The 21189-nt window shown below is 41.1% G+C and overlaps 1 protein-coding gene across 1 annotated transcript in view; it reads left to right on the forward strand.

Annotated features, from left to right (window-relative positions):
• Positions 1 to 21189, forward strand: part of zranb3 (zinc finger, RAN-binding domain containing 3) — a 73252-nt gene that overhangs the window by 38078 nt on the left and 13985 nt on the right. Inside the window, exons 14-17 of the mRNA XM_085796879.1 lie at positions 1769 to 2083; positions 7502 to 7656; positions 15838 to 15942; positions 19140 to 19282. Coding sequence (XP_085653005.1) covers positions 1769 to 2083; positions 7502 to 7656; positions 15838 to 15942; positions 19140 to 19282 — 718 coding nt within the window. The remainder of the gene's footprint in view (positions 1 to 1768; positions 2084 to 7501; positions 7657 to 15837; positions 15943 to 19139; positions 19283 to 21189) is intronic.

The following is a 21189-nucleotide window of genomic DNA, read 5'->3' on the forward strand; positions in this document are numbered from 1 at the left end:
GAAGCCGACTAGAGGCTGGCCTTTTGAAGAAACGAGCCACAAAGAGGCAGGATCACTAATTAGCCCTCTGCGTCCCGAAGTCTCACAACTTACTGTCTTGTTAGATTTCACACCTCAAGTTCAACAAATAATGTGAAATATGATTTAAATTTTTTTTTTTTTTTACCAGAAAACTCGGGAGAAGAAATTGTGCTGTGCTACTTTTTGAAGAAGTTCTGTGCAACAGACTGAATGTGAGATTTCCAGCCTGTTAATTTTACCTTGAATTTTACCTTTACAAAACACTTATTTAAAGTCTGCAGTAATGGCATAATCCCTGCATTCATTAACATTTTTGTGGCTTATATTTCTGCCTGACCTTCATAGAGTTACAACATTGTGCATGAATGAAAATCACATGAATGGTCCGAGAGTGGGACCGCAGAAACAGGCTCGGTAACCCAAGTCCACGAGGTGCCCTGAGCTGATTTCCTTTAAAGCAAGGTCTGCGATTGGCAGTCGGCCACTATCAGCTGTTTGAGTTACCGCCCGGGCGCACAGATGCGGCAATCGCTGACAATTATTTTGTTTAGATTTGATTGCGCGTGATGCAGGCGAGCAATTAACAAAACAATGTGACACAAGCATAACTCATTCTCCCAGCAAATTATATTGGCTGTTTGATCTGAGGGGAGGAAGAAGAGGAGGAGGAGGAAGAGGGGAAGACAGGTGTTGCATCTGCAGCTCACTGCTTCACTGCCGGTGTGCTGCTGAGCAAAGGATCTAAAGACGATGTTCAGTTAGTTAGTTAGTTAGTTAAATTTATTTGTCTTGCAGGAAATTAGTCTAGGATATGCATGCAGGCTGCTACATATACGTACAATGGTGCATGGTGCATGTACAGGACATTAGTGCATGTACAGTTATAGTGCATCACAATACGTCTATGAATAAAAATACAAAACCACAATCATACAGTCACTATACATTATACTCAGCGTCGACACTGCTTTGAGTTCAGGAGACCCACCGGAAGTGGGATGAAGGAGTTCCTGTATCTATTGAGGTCACGTTTTTGTACTTTTAACTGGAACTCTACAGTATAGCGTCTGCCGGATGAGAGCAGCTCGTATTCACTGTGTAGGAGCCGGTGTTGATTTTTCTTTTTATTTCAGATTCAGATTCAATTTATTTGCCATTTTATGTGTTAACATAATAGGAACGTGCTGCAGTGATGTGTGTGTGTGTGTGTGTGTGTGTTAAATTCTTTTCACATTAATAAGTGCAGGACAAGACAGGACAGTAAAAACCACAATAACAATCAGTGCAATGCAATGCCTGTCTGATAATGATTGTATCAAAATGCACCGGTCTGCTGATTTGAGATCTTAACGTAACTAAATTAGTGGTTGGTTTGCAGCAAGTGGGATCGTCTTTTATGTGCTCTGTAAATGCTTCCTTTTAAAATGAACATCCTCCCAAACACACAGGGGTGTGTTTACACATTCCACTACATCCCTGCTAATGTCAATCCCATTCACACCTCTAAAATTGTCAGTAAAGGACTTATGATAGCTAATAACATCACTAATGAGCCATATTGAGTTTTACTTTCATGTCAGCAGTCATTCTGTCACACTGTCACACTCCTCAGATGATGGATATCTCGCTTGGGAATGAAACTCTTCAAAGTCTGATTACACTCTGTGGCTCGACCAATAAAGTCATCTTCATCTCTCCCTCCCTCCCTCCGCTCTCCCTCTCTCTCCATCTCTCTCTTCTCTCTCAGCTGGCTCAGAGCCACCCGGGCCTCAACAACCCCCCTCGCCGGAGAGGGACCAGGCGTGCGTCGTCCTCTCCAGCTCCGACAGCGAGCCAGAGCTCAGCCAGGGAAAAGCCCGGCCTCAGAAGCCATGCAAAGGCAAACAGATCCAGGAGGAGGAGGAGGAGGAGGAGGAGGATGAGCCTCCGAAAGACAAACAGAAACTAGGAGAGGCAGAGGAGGAGGAGGACCAGCGGCGGCTCAAAGGCAAACAATCAGCGGGAGAGCGAGGCGACAACGTTGCGGGCGCCGGCGGCTGCCTTTCCTCTGACCACACACAGGGTAATCCCACCTGCAATCTCCTCCTTTTCATATCTAGGGAAATTGGCTGGTGCTGCCTTGTCACCTGCCCATATAATGCTGTTTAATATCATCACTTCAAACCAATAAGGGATTATATCTCATTCCATATGGGGCGAGGCATTATTATTCTCACTATTATTAGTGTCTAGTTGGGGATGCGGCCTATTTCCACACTCAGGGAGCTACAGGAGATATTGAGTAAAACCTCACTAATCTCCAGAGTGCCGCTTCTGAAACAAGTGACCTGCTCAGTGTACCAAAATACACAGCAGGTCTGAGGTTCAATCACTGTCCAGCAGGTAACTGATGAGCTCCTGACTGGCTGTTTTTTAATAAAGCAGGGCTGAGGTCTAATTACACCGAAGGCACAGGTTCCCCCCTCCCTTGCTCCAGATGATGCCGGAAACACGACCTGTTTTCCCCCGTCCACTCCGGTTATATGTGTACATGTCTGCCCAATCTCTCAGGGCTGTGAGGAAACAAATTCCCAATTACACAGTGTGTAATATTGCAAATTAAGACCTCTGTGTTCAAGCACTCGTGTCTCAAAGGGATACACAAAGCAATAAATTGCGCTAATTACAAAGAACTAATTACACCATGTGCAATATGAAGAGCCCCTAAAAAAAATTGCCAGACTAGCAGAGTCTAAGAAAAGCTTGTGACCGGGGTGTTGCCTCTGAAACCGTGCAGACATTTTGGGTCAGAGGCACTGAAGGATGAAACTGAGCTGGTATCAGTTACTTCACATGAGAATGAATATTGGCCCAACCGTTTAGGTTTTAACAGGCCAGCCATCAACCCCCATTACCCTCTAACACCCCAGGATTGGTTCTGCAACAACTTGGCAGATTCCCTTTCTCTCAGAGCCGCACACACAAACACACACTCACACTTTGACGTCTATTAGTGCCCAGAGATTGTCAAGTGCTTAATTTCTCCTCCTTGTAGCTACATGTGGCCCCGGCGGTCTAGGACCCGCTGCCACTGCCCCCTCCCCTGCAGAGCCCTCTGCATTCTGTGCGTCCTCTCTCTCTCAGGGGGGAGAAAAAAAAATACTAAAGGTGAGTGAAAAGGGGGCCGCTTTCTTTCTTTTTCTTCTCCAAAACACCTCCGTTTAGAGCGACTCCAGGGGAGAGATAAAAGCTTCAGTGTCGATCAGAAATGGCAGCACTAAAGACACAGCTGGACGCCAAGCTGGCCCCTGTGTTGCCTTTTCCTCAGAGCCAACTAATATCTATCTATCTATCTATCTATCTATCTATCTATCTATCTATCTATCTATCTATCTATCTATCTATCTATCTATCTATCTATCTATCTATCTATCTATCTATCTATTATAAAAAAAGTGTTATCTATCTATTAAAAAATAGTGTTATCTATCTATCTATCTATCTATCTATCTATCTATCTATCTATCTATCTATCTATCTATCTATCTATCTATCTATCTATCTATCTATCTATCTATCTATCTATCTATCTATCTATCTATCTATCTATCTATCTATCTATCTATCTATCTATCTATCTATCTATCTATCTATCTAACCAACCATCCATCCATCCATCCATCCATCCATGTAAAAAAAGTGCATACTGTACTTCTTCCGACTTCTAATTTGATGAAACTTATAAACCTATGTGTATATATATGTATATAGTATATATATATTATCATTATAGACACGTTCAAAATACATTCATCTATCTCTCCTCCCGTCTGTGTGCCTGTCCCTTTGGTGGTTAGTCAGTGTGTTAGTTACATGCTGTTGTCAGTCTGTCTGTGGCAGTGTGGATTTAATACGAAACACAGCAGTTGTCCAATAAAAGTGACCTATGGGGTCAGGAGCGGTGCCTAATAATTTTCCCTCTACCTGCCCGTGGTTTTAGAAGGCAAACCGCAGAGCTGTCGGCCGCCCCCACCTCTTGATTGCTCTGAGATTACTTTCCTCAGAGCACAGACAGGCAATCACTCCTCCTCCTCCACCTGGTCTCTCTCTCTCTCCCTTACTGTCTGTCGCTCCGTCTATCTGCATGACCCAAACATCTCAACACGGATACTCAGAGTTTTTTTTGTTGTTGTTGTTGTTGGTTGGTTGTTTGTTTGTTTTCTAGGAGGCGACTTCCAACACTTGAGCCGCGCCAAAACGTCTTCATACTTGAGGAACGCATTTAGATTTTTTTCATATCTTTTTGTTTCGATCCTGCAGAAGATGAGATGACTCAGTCCAATTAGGCGTTGTTTTCTTTCTCTTGCAGTAAAATAACAGATAAATCCCTCGGGGTGTTCTGAAGGCACTGTTCATACTGTGTAAGTGACAGTCTAATAAGACGGCTTTGTAAGATGAATTGCCCCCATCGTATAAATGGCCCACTTAATGCAGCTGGCGTGTTCTGCCACTGCAAACAGGAGAAGGGGAGGAGGAGGAAGGAAGAGGGGGGTGCTTACTACAAAAATGGGGTGCACATTGCAGAGCTGCTGGGAAGCTTCATGACAGATGTGGAGGGACAGAAAGATGGGATTTTTGTGAAAAGCTAGTGTCTTAAAAATGTTTTGGCTCCAGACTTGTAGCCTTAACGCTTTTCTCTTAGCTGGTCGCTTTTATATTTTCAGACACGGAGTGGCTGGCCCCTTCACACGAGATCAGAACAGCTTGTACCAGATCGTGCAAAAAAATTACACCTCTAAGACTGGAGCAACATAAAAATGAAAGATATAGACGCGGTGCAAGCAAAGGTCAAGGGAAGGAAATTACTCATTAGGATGATCTCACCTTTAAACCTCTTACCTTAACATCAGATTGCATCACAAATATATATATATATATATAAAAAAGAAGCAGTGGGAGCAGCAGCTACCATTTCAAATAACAGCAAGTTTGAAACTCTTGACAGTCAAAAACGAAAAAGTGACAGGGATGAAATAGTGGATGATGGAAGCAGTGTTTGTGTTGAGAGACAAACGTGGAGCAGCGGGGTGGTGAGCATGACACGGCTCTGTTGTTGTGCTGCTGATGGAATTAATGCCGCAGAAATATACAACCAAAATACACTCCAAGCTGAATTTATCAAGGCAGCAGATAAAGGATGGGAAAAGCTGAATAGAAATAGAGTCTGATATATAAGTCTGCTTACTCTGCAGATGAGGTAGAGAAGAGATGATGATATAAAATATGATTCAGTGATCATACACAGCTTCCCCACTGTTTCTGAACTAGTTAGATGAGCTGCATCTCAACATTAAAGTGATAAATAGTTTGCTCATATCGGTTGAAAGCGGCCGTAATCTGAATTTCTTGGCTGTGATACTGGGGAGTGTATATATATACTATATATTTGGTTCGGTCTGGTTTTCCATCAACTCAGACCTTCTCAGACAGTGTTTCTGTACAAAAAGCTGATTTGTCCCATGACCACCGGAGACCCGGTTCAGGTACATGGCAGCACTTGTTCATCAGAAACACTCAGGCGTCAGGCTGTGTCGGTATTTTCACCCTATTAGCAAGCCAAATGGACACACACACACACGCAGACACAGGCGCGTGCACACAGACAAGGCAGACAACTGGCCACGCAGAGTGATTTAAGGCAAGTATCATTGGAGTGTTATAGGTCATTGTCTAAATGAAGCGTGGTCGAACGGCGGCGGTCTCATTTCCACCGCCTGACCTTTTCTTGCTGGATGCTGGCAGGATGAGCAAGCTACATCGCTGACATTAATGACCTACTCTCTCTTTTTTCTCTTTCTCTGTTTCTCTCCGCCACTGACTGTCGTTTCATCACTCTCTCTCTCTCTTTCACTCTCTCGCTGTCGAGTGAACTTGTGAAAAATGGATCGGGACATTTCTGTCAAAGAAATAGCATTACATATTAAACTTTGAAGGAATACTTTTTTCCTTTTCATTTTTCTGTCTACAGAGTTAGATTTAAGGTGCAACTAGCCTTGGTTAAGTAATTTGTTTAACCTTTACAGAAACACAGAGAATACACAACACACAATTCCTAAGAAAAACTTTTGGTAACACTTTATTTGACGCCTACGGTATCTCTATAACGCATTATAACCATACTTATAATGAGTTATAATGCAGTTATAGCACTGTATAACTATAGTTATAAACACTCATAAATGATCATAAGGCTTTATAACCATAAATGCTCTATAATGTGTTACACTTATTGTTATAAAACCGTATGATAATTTATGAGTGTTTATAATGATAGTTATACACATTTATAATCCAATTATAACACATTAACTATATTTATAATGCATTATGGATTTGGGCATTGTCAGCAAGTTACTAACAGTTATAACATATTATAATACCTGACCTTATAAGTCATGATAAAATGCTTTATAGTGTGTTGTGATTATTGTTATAAAGCATTATGATCATTTATGAGTGTTTATAACTATAGTTATACAGTGCTATAACTGCATTATAATTCATTATAAGTGTGGTTATAATGCGTTATAGAGATAGGCGTCAAATAGTGTTACCAAACTTTTTTTTTTCTGAATTATTGTTTGCTGGGGAAATAGGACAATATATTTTTTTCAAAGTGTAAAGGCACACTTCATAATTATGTTTAAATTGTGGAAATACATGATTCCTTTGCAGAGCTACTGTAATAATTTTGTTGCACAACACGAGCAACATCATCAAACTTCCCAATGACAGGACCCTCCATTAGAAAAGCATGATTCTTTTGATGCCAAGCTAAAATCTAAAATTGACATTTTAGCATCTGGAAAACACAGATCAACAGCTGTGTGTTGGACCAAGTATCAAATAGAGGACATGACTTGCTGCCTTTTATCACAGGGTGACAGGTAAAGTCTCAGTCATGTCTCATTTATCCGATCAGACTTCCGGTCTTTACCCGGTGCTCCTGTCTCTTCGTTGCTCATTGACAGTGTGGCACAGTCAAAACCACTGTGGGAGCTAAGTGGGCGGAAAAAAAGAGGCATAATTGAAGATTCACTGGGTTTTTTTTTAGACCCCTGCATGTAGGTTCATTGTTATATCACCTGGTGATAGCAACAAGCAAAGTCGTTTATATGACAATGTCACAGATAACTACTTCAGCATTCTCATTTTAGATTCTATGATCAAATGTTTAAAAGCATTAAACATAAATATAAGGTAATTCTTTGCCTTTCTCTATATGCATACACATTTAGATGTTCTGCTTCAAATGTCAAATCCTCCCAATATTGTGCTCGGTATGAATAAATCTGAAAAGCTGCTGGAGTTTTATGTCCCTGCTAGTCATTGCATCACCAGAGGAGCAAATAGAGGTACCAATAAAGCTGTGAAAGCCAGTAATGAGCCAATAATATATACTCTGTGAGATATTAGTCAGCCTCCTTCTCTCTCCCTGCAGACCGGAGCGCTGCAGTGTGTTTGTCTTCCACTGCTGATGCTAATGATGATGATGAGGACAATGATGGTGATGACGCCAGCACAACCCATCCCGTCTACGCGGGCCTGCAGTTCTGCGCCAGCCAGTTCACAGACCGAATATATCTCTACTCCAAGGTACAGTACTACACTGTGCACAAATTATGGATAAGGCGAGATTTTTTGATAATGATTTTTTTATGAATAGACGCTGTCATGCCTTTACCCCAAGCTGTGTGACACTTAGGTGTTGGTTTTGTGTGTGTGTTAATGCCAAAAACAGCAGCCAGGTGTCTGTGGTGAGATCAAACCCAGAATAAGAATTTAACAACAAACCCTGAGGTTTAGGTTCATGAATCGTCCGTAGAAAATCAAAAAAGGCTCACAACTCCACTTTGTCCGGAGTCACCAGTGACTTCGCTTGACTTTGAACGACTCGATATCTTTCCCAAGCACAAAGATTAGAATTTATGTTCCGCTCTGAATGTTTTCAGACCCTGGATGTACTTTGTGTGACTCTGACAGCAGCTAATCATCACGTTGCACATGCAGGCAGGGAAAGTTTGTTTTTGGCAGCGTTATCATATTCTGACAATCGACACATTCAGGTAAACACACTTCTGATTAAATTACTTCTTTTTTTTTGCCAGTTTAAATGACAAATGGCAAATATCAGCTATGGCTAATTGAGGTTAATGGCGTTAATTACATCCCCAAAGGCCAAAATGAAACTTGGCTGAGGTCAGAGCTCCGCTAAGGATCATTTGTGAGGGAAAAGAAGCACAAGTGAGTGAGTACACTGCTCATCACATCAGTTTACAGTTGTTCATATTTTCCAGTTCAACTTGACAAACTTAAAAAAAAAGTTCTGAATCAGGAGGGTAGAGTAAGTCACCTATGAAAAATAAGCCACAGCTCTATTTTAAATTATAGGCCCTCAGGTTTCATCTATGGGTTGTGACCAGAAATTATATCAGTCACAGTTTGGGTTTCAGGTTAGTGGAGTGTCCTGTAACGTTCAGGTAATGACAGGTACAGAGAGAGAGAGAGAGAGAGAGAGCCTTTAAAGAGACAGATGGACAAAAACCTCAGTTTTCCCAGTGACAGGTTTAACCATGAAAGCTGGTGTACACATGTAGTTACGTAGGTTAGGTTATACTTTATCCATCCCTGAGGAGAAATGTGTTTGTCACAGCAGCATCAAAGACGAAGAGGACATTTGAGTACTAAATAAATATCATAAACTATATAAAATTGTACAAAAACTAAAATACATAATACATAAAATATTGTGCTCTCTGCTTGCTGGATTGAATAACAGATTAAAAGTACTTTGGCAGTCAGAGTATTTATCAAGAGCTACTAAAAATCTTGCTTTTCGCCATGTGTCGCCACTTCCTGTTTCTGTAGTTTCACTGTAGGGTCATGCAACTTCATTACATTGCAGCAGACTTAATAATTTTGAAGCAGTGGATCGCTGCTACATGTGTCCGTCTCTACAGTGAAACATTGATTCATCAGAAATAATAGATTTCAATTAAATTTCTGACTCTCAGTAATGTTTTATTTGCATCTCCAATTTTCAAGTCAAAGAAAAATGGATTCAATAAGAGATGTAAGTGCTCCAGATTTGATAAAAAAAATGCTATTGTAGCCACAGGAATAGTACATCAAAGTACATCTGATAATATCACCCTAACCCTATTTCTGTAAATTAACTTCACTAATTGTTTCTGTTTAAAAACTGAAATTAAATCAGTTGAAGGACACATTTGTCGTTTTGTAAAATCGTATACAGAATTCAAAACCAAATCATCACTGAATCTCATATCAGTTTCCAGGCAGTAGCTTGTTTTTTATTTGAACAGTATCAACAGCCTTTACGTTCCCTTATGTAAACTGCACTGAGTCCTGCCAGTGAAAAACACAAGAGTAGAAACACTGGTGTGGTGGTCGGCCTGCAGCGTAGTAAAAAAACACAAAAAAAAACATAGTACCACACAAAAAAACAAACATCTACTCACATTCTGTGTTGCCACAAGGCCTTAAAATGGAAATGCATCACTGAAAGCTGCTCACATGTTTACAACTAAAATATATTGGAGTGTATGTGATCTATTGTTTGTCTTTTTAGAGATGCTACATCTACGTCTCCCACATCTCAAGTGCTAAGTGGGGCCAGTGTCATCAGACGCGACCTCACACATTCCCCACACATTGATCACAAGGTCATGAATGCATCCTTCCATTCAGAGGAAGCAGGACTCAACAATGTCACATTTATGCTTCAGCAAAGTGAAAAAATATTCAAATATTGGAGTAAATTCTTGTTGATATCTTGTCACGTCTGCCTGCTGGGCTTTGAATTAAATTTCACTTATCACTGCAGCCATTTAAGAAAAAAAAAGAAGCAAATGTGTAAACCTATCTCCAAAGTGTCAGGAAACAGGAGCTCCTCTGATTTCCTAAATGAAAGTCACAAGTGTCTGGTGTAATAAGTGAAACCCAAAGGGCACGTGGATTTTTGATACCCACTCAGTGTTTTGTTCCTTGCCGGCGTGTTCCTGTCGGATTCAGCTGAAGTGCGAACACAACATAATTAATTCCCTCTTTCTTTCTTTCTTTTTTTTTAAGAGGAAGTCTCATTGACATCAGGATCTCTTTATTAAAGATAGAGCTGTGAACAACAACTCAGCTATAAAAGTAAGAGACGTGGAGTTCTTTCAAACATTGCCAATTAGCAAATAAGACAGACGTGACAAAATAGTTAAAGACAGCATTAAGAAAGTCAGAGATTGAGAATGAAATCATTTCTGAACTAATATTAATTACAGAAAAAAAGCTGCAAATTATTCCAGTGTGTTTGTTTTTTCACTTCGGATTTAAAAAAAAACATTCGACAGTTGAGTGTCTGGCACAATAAATACTGAATAACCTTGAGACTTCATTCTTACCTAATTCACTCCTGCCTATAATGACAAGAACAGGAAGCTGCTTGAGTCTTTTCAAATGTTTTTTTTTCTTTCTAAGATAGTTCGAGGCTGTGAGGTGAAAGAGGGGGACAAGAGAAGCTCTTCAAATCCATTCCCATTCTTTCATTCAATGTAAATTAAAGGTTTAGGAATTACCAAAGGATTACCAGAACGATTTCACAAGGGGCCGCCCCTCCGTCAAACCCTCTCCCAACTATTTGTGTTTCATCTACACACCCCCTCCCCCTGTTAGTCCTCAGCACTCAGACAGTCGGATCAGGATTTTATTCCAGATATTAAGCACAGAAATAAGTAGTAGAAATAAGAAGTATTTTACATATCCAGACCATTTTACTCGACATAGGCCTTCTGGTAAAAGAAAATATTGAGAAAATAACCCATGTCATACCCATGCTCAATACATACCAATATCATGGAAAAGTTAATTTATTTCAGTATATTGTCCAATTCAAATAGTGAAACTCGCATATTAAATAGATAAATTACACACAGACTGGACTATTTCATGTCTTTATTTCTTTTAATTGTAGTGATTATGGCTTGCATTTAACAAAAACTCTAACATTAGTATCTCAATGTGAAAAAGTTCACTATTGTAACCTAATGATGTCATACTCTAATCAGCTAATTAACTCAAAACACCTGGGAAGGTTTGAGATGCACCAGTGTAGTTAAGCATCAAGTCTCTTTTACCTACAACAACACAAAGCACCGGACTGTAAGGTAGGCAATGTTTGCCTTTAGGAAATGTATACTAGTCTATATGAATTGATCAGCGCTGAGACTCATGAATTGTGTTTGCAGATGTCTAATATTGCTGGTAATGGCTCCTGGAAGGTAAAGGACAGAAGCAGGAATAGAGCAAATGAAAAAATGCGCAGCTCGGGTCAATACGAGTGACTAAGCCTCGCTGCATCGATTTTTCACCATTAATTTTTTATGCCTCTCTCAGGTCCCCAAACTTAATGCGAGTGAAATACTAAAACACCAGAGTACCGCCTTGAATATTACTGTTTCCTCTTTTACTGACAGATCTTTGTCGGGGTGAAAATGGGTGGTTGGTACTGTACTGTATGAACGCACGGTTCAAACTGATATCCTGTGACTGCAGCTTCTGTTGATTTATTTTGAAGGAGCGACCTATCGTGTAGCGGCAGACTGTCGCCTGCTGGGGCCTTTTGTGTGAAGCCTTCAGGGTTTCATTCAGTCAAATGCTCTTCCAGGAGCTTTTGTCACTGACATCTCAGGAGCTTCCTGCAGGACAGACCATAGTTTAACCCCAGTCTGGCTCTGATTACACTCCTGTGCATTCTTGGCACTCCTCGTTGAGTGCCACTTGCCAACAGACCCTCCGTATTGATCAGATTGTGACACTTGACGCCCTTTTGTTTCATTCATGAGGGATCAGATTCCTTCAACGCTAATGCAGATAAGAGACAAGGCGGTTTTACATAGAGAGGACCGAGGTGTCGGACTGAATCTCCAATGGAATATTACCCTGACGGCAATAGACAAGTGTCATGTACGCGTGGCTGAGACGATAAGCCGCGGAGATAAATGTCCCCCACTGTCGTTTAAATGATAAACTGGGGGAATTCTGGCTGGAAAGCTGTCACGTCGGGATAATCCTGGACCCGGCGTTGAATTCACACAGGGGGCCGCTCAGTGCACAATCAAGAGGAAGATTTGTCACCGGGGATTGAAAGAGAAATATTGAGAGTATTAGGAAATTTTATGTCCATTTTCTACACATCAAATAGTTGTTTTATTCAAGGATTCAGTGTCCCTGCTCGGAGGCAGGGTGGGCGTTTTTGTTTCATGTCAGGACGAGGACTAGCAGATGGGTGGGGCTTCCCACATCAGTATGATTCAGACACACATAATGCTGTGTTAAACTTCATTTGAAATCCTCTGCTGTGTGACTCCACATATTTTGTTTAACTCCTCACGATGTTGTCGTATCTGAGATGTTAAGATGACACTATAACAATCCATAATCACCACAGCCCATACTTGCAAAAAAAATATAGACATGCTGTATATATATCATGTTATCTATTTGGACATTGTGGCAGCATGCACCATGTATTATATATAATATAAAGTACACAAACACTGAGACACAACACTTTATATATGAGAAAGGACAATATACTGCACACCAATTAAATTGCATAACGCCTTTCCTTCAAAAATCCTTATTTGTTTGGATATTAGACTTCATGTCGTATTTTTTTGAAATGTTTGTTACCTGATTTTTGGAATGAAGCCATAATATTGTTGTTGCTCATGAGCTTGTTAGTGGGGAGGATAGTATGCCTCTTTTCAATCACATCTCGCACAGCTCTAATCCTGCTCCATGCTGTTACAGCACAACCCGCTCCGCCGTTCCCCTGACTCCCCATGATATTTATTTTACCATAATCCAAATAAACACGTGGGCCTCAGTGCACTGAGGGTTACAGCACAGCATAGGAAAAAACTTCCTAATGTTGATTTGTATCTCCAAATCCATGTGTCGGCTGCCAGCAGGTATTAACCTTTAGACTTCATCTTTTCTCCTGTCTCCCGCCTGTCCTCTCCGTCCGCCATTCCCGTGCCTGAAGTGGCTCCGGCAGCTGAAATCCAGATTGCGGCTTTTATGCCTAAATTCAACTGGTCAGCTCCTTCCTTGTGTCTGGCACAATCACTGTGGACTGAGTGAAATTAACACCGGGGGTAATTGGCTTCTCACGCTTCAAAATGGCAGTAGTTAGCACTAATGAAGCAGCAATAACTGAGAAAATGTTTTTTTATCATGGTTAGCTTTTTATTTTTTTACAGTGATTACTTGGTTACCTCCAAGGCGCAGCAGTATGATTACCTCTAATAACAGCCGAGCACATTCTTGTGGGTATAAGGTGCTTTTTTACACTCTTCATAATCCTCATTATTTTTTGCTGCGAATACATGTGTTCTGTCAAAAGAGAAGCATTATCTTCAAAGTAGCGGAGGTATATATTAGAGGGAAGAAAACAAGGGAGATCACTAACAGGCGCCTTGGTTACCACAAGGAATTGCCATGGCAACTGATAAAGAATAAAGAGGATGTAATTAGATTTAAGTTCTGCAAGTTTAGTCATTAAAGATCTGATTGCTTGGCTGAAGGTACCTGTAAATGTAGCACAAACCCAGCTACAGTCAAACTAATTACATGTAAACGCAACAAAACTGGTGACGTGGTGGTTTATTATCATGGAGCGACAGTTGATCCTATTTTACATGTTGCATCCAAACACATTATGTTTTACAGATGATCTCACTTCTGAACTAGTTTTGTAGCCGACTACAGTACAAATAATATTCTCTTCATGGTCCTACCTTGTAGTAATCAAGGTGATTCAGACAGAATCAACGTTCCACTTCTTACACAAAAACACAAGTGTCTTTGCAAGTTGTGTCTGTCATTTTTCCACCCGGCACCCATTGACATATAAATATCAAATCCACTCACACCTATCTGGTGTGTGATGAGGTGTGGTTGTTGGCCACACTGTTAGTTTGTTGCTATCTTGACTGTCCAAATAGAAACAAGGTCTGAAGTCAATGACGCAATATTTCTGTGATTCTAACCGTGCATGATGAAGATACCGAGCTAATTCGGCGTGGAGGACACAGACAGTCAGACAGAGTATGTGGTTTTCTGGTTGATTTTCATGGTTGAAATTAACATTTTTGGTGCTAATTTCTCTTGTTTTTTTTTTCATTTTGTGAGAGAAATAGAGAGTGAGCACCGTGAGCTATAATCAGCCTCCTGTTGTGTTTCCTCTGCAGAGAGACAGTCTGTCTTACTACCTGGACAAATCTACCAAAGCGTAAGCAAGACCTGGCTGCAAGGGGAATGGGAGATGCTGTTCTGATTGGCCGATTGAATGTCACACACCCAGAGTATCTTATTCCTATGAGTGATCAATTTAACGTCTTTTGGACCAATGGCTCTCTACAATTAAATCATAAGAAGTGGGTTATATCAGTCAAGTAGAGCCAACGGCCATGCCTTGCTTCTCTGTGAGGATGCTCTTGTTGTGTATCCTGTTTGGTGGCCTGATGGGATGCATGAACCCAGTCGTTAATTCTGTCCATTCATTTGATGTCAGCCGAGTTAGAAGCTCAGTAATTACCTGACCCACTGTGGAAACTTTTGAACTGTTTCATGAGCTCAGCATGAAGGGAAATGTCCCTTGTAATTTCTCATGACAGTTGTCTTCATGGCCCTTTGTTGACTCATAAAGGTGGTGCTTATTCGATAGCATCCGGTCGGTTTGTCTCCCTCCCTCTCCATTAGTTATATATCCACAATATTACACTGACATTTATTCTTGTCAGGCGAGGGAACAAAAACAACAACGTCTCTGCTGCCGCTGCGTCGTCATTCACTTCGAAGGACACCGAGCGAGTAAACGCGCGTGGTTGTTGCTGTGTGTCTGTTTGCTTTGATTACGCCAGTGAGTCAGCAGCAAAGTCCCACGCATCGCCAACTGTTTGGGCAGGAAAAACACGAGGAGCCAGGCAGGAACCTCCAAAGAACCATGAAGGGACCGTGTGTAGAGCGGTGGCGCCACCGAACGCAGGGACATTTACCGCTTCAAAGACCCACTGAGTGCATTTAATGGTGTGTGGGTGAGAGAGAGAGAGACAGACAGAGAGAGAGAGGGTATTTCAGCCGTTTACCTTGACCGTATCACACTCAGTATCATAATACGCAATGAATTTCCCTTTGGGGATCAATAAAGTTATTCCTATTTGACAATTTCAGCCAAAAATACTGATATTTCTCACTAAAATAGGTTTAAATACTTAAATTACCAGCTGCCATTTACCTGTAGTTCCTAAATCATCATCATATGTGTGCCTTTTTGCTTTTTTTCACTTTTAACCACATTTCTTTAAACATAAGTAAATATAATTGATATATGTCAAATTTAACATCAATATTCAATCATATCCTCCTTCATTCCTTCAGTTTATACACCACTACGTACCGAACAGGAGGAGTTACAGCTGCTTACAACCACATTAAAATCATTTATTGTCTTTATATGCTGCTTAAATCTGTTAGCATGTGCATGAATTAACCCCCTCAAGATCATAGCACAGTAAAAACGTTCTAAAACCAACAGACCAGAGAGCAGTACATGTGTATTTTATATATTATATATACAGAGTAAGAGGAGGCTAAGCCACAGTGAGAGTGATGGTGGTATAAGTAGGAGCAGTGGTGGTAATAGCGGTAACAAATCTTTGTGCTTAAGGCTGTCTTCTCCGTCTCTGTCTCTTCATCTGTTAGGACGGTACCGCGTTGAACTTGAGCTTCGTCCCTCTGGACATCAAACTAACCAACTGGGACGAGCTGCCCGAGGCCTTCAGCCGGCGCCGGGAAAATCGAATACAGGTCTGCCCTTCCCGCCAGGCTGCGTGTATTGTGTGTATTGTGTGTGTGTGTGTGTGTGTGTGTGTATATATATATGTGTGTGTGTGTCTCTTGCATGTGTTTTGATATTCATGAATGTGTGTGGGTGTGTTTACTCGTGGGAGGTGTACCCAGTTAATGTCATTACCGTAAAAACGCCTTAAAGGATTTGGCTTTTAGGTTGGTTAAAAAAGAAAAAAAAAAAGCCAATATTTTCTTCTCATGATTGATTAGAAAGACGGGTAAGCTGTGATGTGATATTGTTTCCAAGATGACAGGAAATTCAGCATATCCTCACGAGTGCAGTTGAAAGTTTTTCCGTTTGTGCGCCTGCAGGCTTCTTCAGAATCACCTTAATTTTAGACTAAGATAATTCAGAGTGATATCACAGTCGCAGGAGCTCGCTCCCCCACTTCCTCTGACCCGGTGAAGATGAAGATGAAGCTGTGGGGGTGATTAAACCTAACAGATATGTTTGTGTCACCGCCGTGTGAATCTAATGACAGCACCACCGATCACGATGGAAGAGAAGGAGGAAGAGGAAGAGGAAGAGTGCGGACGCCCACCTCCACCACTGCAGAGCCCGGAGCACAGAGGGAGGAGGAGGAGGGAGGATTGTGGGATGATGGAGAGAGGAGAAAAGAGAGGGGGCGGTTTGGGGGTTTTGAGCAGCCAAGGAGACCGGCAAAAAGAGAAAGTGCCGTTTTATGAGGGTCGTTAAAGGAGACGGCTCATCACCTCAAACGACCCCGCACGCCAACCAGCTAATATTAAATCCTGCAATCTGCTGTGGCAGTAATAGAGCCGCTGACGGACGCCCCACCTGTCACTTGTTTATGTCGGTTTGTAAAACCAAGGCGTGAGTTGCATCCCTCCCCTGACCCATCATTCACGCCCTGTTACACTCCAATCGTCCATCAGAATCAATACCGAGCACGCGGTTTAACGTGGGCAGCAACACGTCTTGTGCAAACTCAGCTCCACACTCCAGACCGAGGCTTCCCAACAATGGTCAGTCATTAGGAAACTGAATATTATAAGAAATGTGTGATACAAGTCTATTATAATTCCATATTTTCCTGCCTATTAGTTCCCACTGAAGCCACAAGTCTTTAAAATTAGACCTTGAATATATGGTTTTTGGCAAAAGGCGCTCAGGAAGATGATTAGATGGCTCACTATTCATCAACAAGCCTTAATGCATGTGTCAAAAGTTGAAGTCAACCTGAATATATTTCGTCCCTGTGAGTGAATCCACTGAGCACTGTAATTATGTGGAATGAGCTGATTTTTGCTGTGGAAATGTTATTTTAAACGCTGCTGTAATTGGGTCTTGATGAAGGAACGTGTCAGCCAGTGCAACAGTGTGGTTAAATCATGTCTCTTTAATAGTTTCTGGACAAGTATGGAGCATGCAGGATCTATTATGGACAGTAACTGCCCACTTATCCAAGAAAAGAAGAAAAATAAGACTGTATGTTGTTATTTAATGTTTAATTTCAATACAGCTGAGTTTACACTATTTAGATATTCCACTGATATCCAATTTTGCTTCATATGGGACCTGTTTTTTTTGTGATTAACATGCAGCTTTGTCCAGATCCTCTTTGATAAATCAAAGCCCTCCCGGTTTTTCCGCCCACACACCGTCTGACACTCACCTATTAACCCCTGTGACTTTATGAGCAGCTGGAGACAGGAAACGCCATCCCACTCTCCCCACTTAGTCACGACTTTTCACACCTGATTCGACTCCTTGACTCCTTCAGGGAGCGGGGCGAGGCCTCATGAAACTGGCACCGTCTCAGGGCATCGCTTAAGCTTACTGTACTGTACCTTCAGCGCACTGTATGACATTTACATCCATCCTGTCTGCAGTGTTTTGACATCTTCTTGGCTGTAAATGCTTCTTTAATAATAACTAGAATCTAATACAGCATCATTATGGTGTTACTTTTGGTGGTGCAGTATATATATCAGCTGTAATTAATCCTGGAAGAATGATTCTCATCACATATTGTTGTTTTATTTTCTTATTTGCAGTGTTTCCCACAGGTGCAGAGCAGGAAACCGGAGAATCCCACTTTACCGATGTTCCATAAATGCCTCAGACACACGATTTAATGGCACTTGCAGTAAAATAAACCTTGAAAAAAGAAAGAAATCGCCAAACCAGCTTTGATTAATATTTTAAACATGAGTAAAATATTTCACAGCTGTATTTAATTTCCACAATAAGCGAGGCCAAGGGTTTACATTTCACACTCACTCCTTGAGTTGCCTATTACAGCCTTTTTATCCTCTGTAGCGAGTGGGCAGCTGACAAATGACAGGAGACATGAAGAGAGGGAGGGAATGAAACGCAATATGTTGACAACAAAGGCATGAATCTTACCCATAATGCAACCTGAATGCCTGATACTTGAGCAACGGTTTCACATAATTATGTATTGAGTTGCTTGCAAGATTTACAAAGACACAAACATGTACTATAACTCGTGTTTTTTTTTCTTCTCATCTTTTTTTGTTTTTAATTTGTTCTCTTCTGTATCTGTGCTTGTTACAAGAGAAGGAATTTGTCACACTCCTTTTGGGATCGTTAGGTTCTTGAGTTTTGTCATATTTCTGTCAAAATATGAACAATTCGCCTGTTAAAACGCCAACAAAGCACAAACTGCTGTTATGATAGCTTTGAAAAGTGTCTTTATGATGCATATTGAGTTTTATCCTCACAGAAGTAATCTTTTTGTAAGCGAAGGTATCATTCATGGGGTAAAAAACACTCCTCAAGTGTAATATATGGAGGTATATTGCCCATTAGGACTTGGTGCTTCGTGTGCTATTTGTCATTTTGCCAGGGGATTTTCTTTGAATTCTTGATTTGGCTGAAAACGTATACGGCTCTCTCTGGGTTTGATGGCTTTTGTTCAGCTAGCTGGAAAACCTGTGTGTATCAGTGTGTGTGTGTGTGTGTGTGTGTGTGTGTGTGCTCTGCAAGGTTCAGATTGTTTGTTTTTAGCCCAAGTGTTTTTATTTTTTTCAAAATTGAAAAAGAAAAATGTTTTGCTTTTGAAGAGGCGCCAATGTCCAGACTATCAATTTGTGCTGAAGATGAAGGCTCCAGTGGTTTTTTTGGTTCCAGCCTGAAATTGACTATGAATGTTGCGTCGCCCCTGCAGGTGCTGAGGTTCGTGCATGAGTGGAGCAGCCTGGCAGCCATGAAGAAGAAACTGCTCCGACGCAGCGGCCTCCTCTTCCACAGCCCCACTCTGGGCTTGCAGCAGCTGGCCTCTGCCCAGCGCCCTCACTCGAGCACCAAGAGGTCAGATCCTAGCTGGAGATACCGCTCTTGAAGGGAAATGCGCTGCTTTTGACTTTCAAAAATCTTAGCTGTGATTCAACATTCTGGTACTAATTTATGGTGCGTTGAACCCTCCTCCCTCCTCGGAGCGGTGATTTTCTAAACATAGCGCAGCAACTGAGGCTTCTCCTCGCAGCTCTGTCAAAACTATGGATTTCTCCACATGTTGGAGTGTTTTTCTTGGGGCTATAGTTGGAGCAATACTTGGCATTTACAGAGTTTGGAGGGTTTTGACCCTTGCAAATCCAAAAAAAATACACTCAACACATAAAATAAGTTGAAAACTAGTGTAATAATAACATGCATAATAAAAAAATACACAATATGTGAATAGCAATTCTCATCATGTAATACAGGAGCAATGCTGATTCTGACTGACAGTTTAGCTTTGTTTTTTTGACACTGTTTCATGCAAGCATCTATTAAGAACTCATTTACACCCCCTTTTTTTATTATTATTTTCCTTAAAAGACAAACAAGTCCATTGGAAACAATCAAGTCACTCAGATGTGTTGTCAATTATTTCTTGGAGCTCACTTAATCAGAAAGCTTCTTAATTGAGCTTAAGTCGAAAGATCAAAGCTGTCAGCAGCAGTCGTCATTTTCTTGCAAGAATTAATGAATATTTTTCATGAGTGAATCAGTAAAGAGGACAGATTGTCTTCCCCTGGCGAGTCAGACATGTAGTTAGTTTGTAGCGTTAGTGTAAATTTTAAAACGGTGGATATGCTGATGTGAATTAGTTGCCGACGTTATGTCAGAATTCAGGGAGCGATGTGTAAGATTTGCAGCGAAATGAGAGGATTAGTAAATACTAACTGCCCCGAGCGTCACAGAAGGCTGAATAGAATTTGTGCATGTATGTGTGTGTGTGTATTTGTGTGTGGGTGTATCAAAGGGTGTCAGCTGAGGGATAAGAGAGGATGGGATGAACACTGTGTATGTGCACGTGTGTGTATGCATGTGTGTGTGTGTTTTTTGACAAACAAGCATTGTTGCTGGCACACTAATTACAGCTGGCGTGGATGGAGGCAGGGAGAGTTTGCCAATTACAGGGTAGACTGGTGTGTGTGTTTGTGTAACTGAGAGAGAGTGTTTCTCAACTGGGGGAACGTGTTTGGGTGCATGAACCTAATCAAGGTGTGAGTAGGAGGCAATTGGCCCGGGTTGATTTGATACCTGTTTGATTTATTCACTAATCAGAACCAATCAAGCTCCAGCTTCTGCTCAGCGGGGCGATCACGGCTCACCTTCGCAGCGCTGAGACGCTCAGTTTTCAACTACTTCAAACTTAATGCACTTTGCTGGGGCCTTCCAACGGCGTGGATGCTTTTCGCTGTGAGCCACTCGTGGTGATTTACGGTGATTTTATACGAGTTAAGCGCATTTTAATCTGGTTTGCATCCTGCCTAAGCGCGCTCCATTGCGGAAATTGCCGCAAACAGTGGTGATAAATGGTTTATCGTTTCTATTATCGTCCATTGTGATGAAGAAATGCACAGATTTTATACATATTGCTAAAGAACACAGTTTAATGTGCAAATTAACAGTTATTTAGTTGTATTTGTCACTGTGTACATCACCCATCACCCAGGTATTTCTATAAAAGTAGGATGCCATAAACTCACACATTACTCATCTACAAAAACAAGCACAGATGGTATTTGCCACCGTTCACATTGACAATTAAAGAAAAGTGTTAGAAACATCAGATGTAGTAGTCAAAACATTAGGTTCAGAGAAAGTAGTGGACAATCTGTCATAACAACAGGTTATATTAAAGCACTTATGTAAAGTTAAAGAACCTGTGAGAAAGAGACTTTTAAAAAGAAAAAGTCCAAATCGAAGCAACAGCAGCCAAGATATTC

This window comes from Trachurus japonicus, chromosome 2 (genome assembly GCF_045865225.1).
Source record: "Trachurus japonicus isolate A0001 chromosome 2, Traja_1.0".
NCBI classification, from domain to species: domain Eukaryota; kingdom Metazoa; phylum Chordata; class Actinopteri; order Carangiformes; family Carangidae; genus Trachurus; species Trachurus japonicus.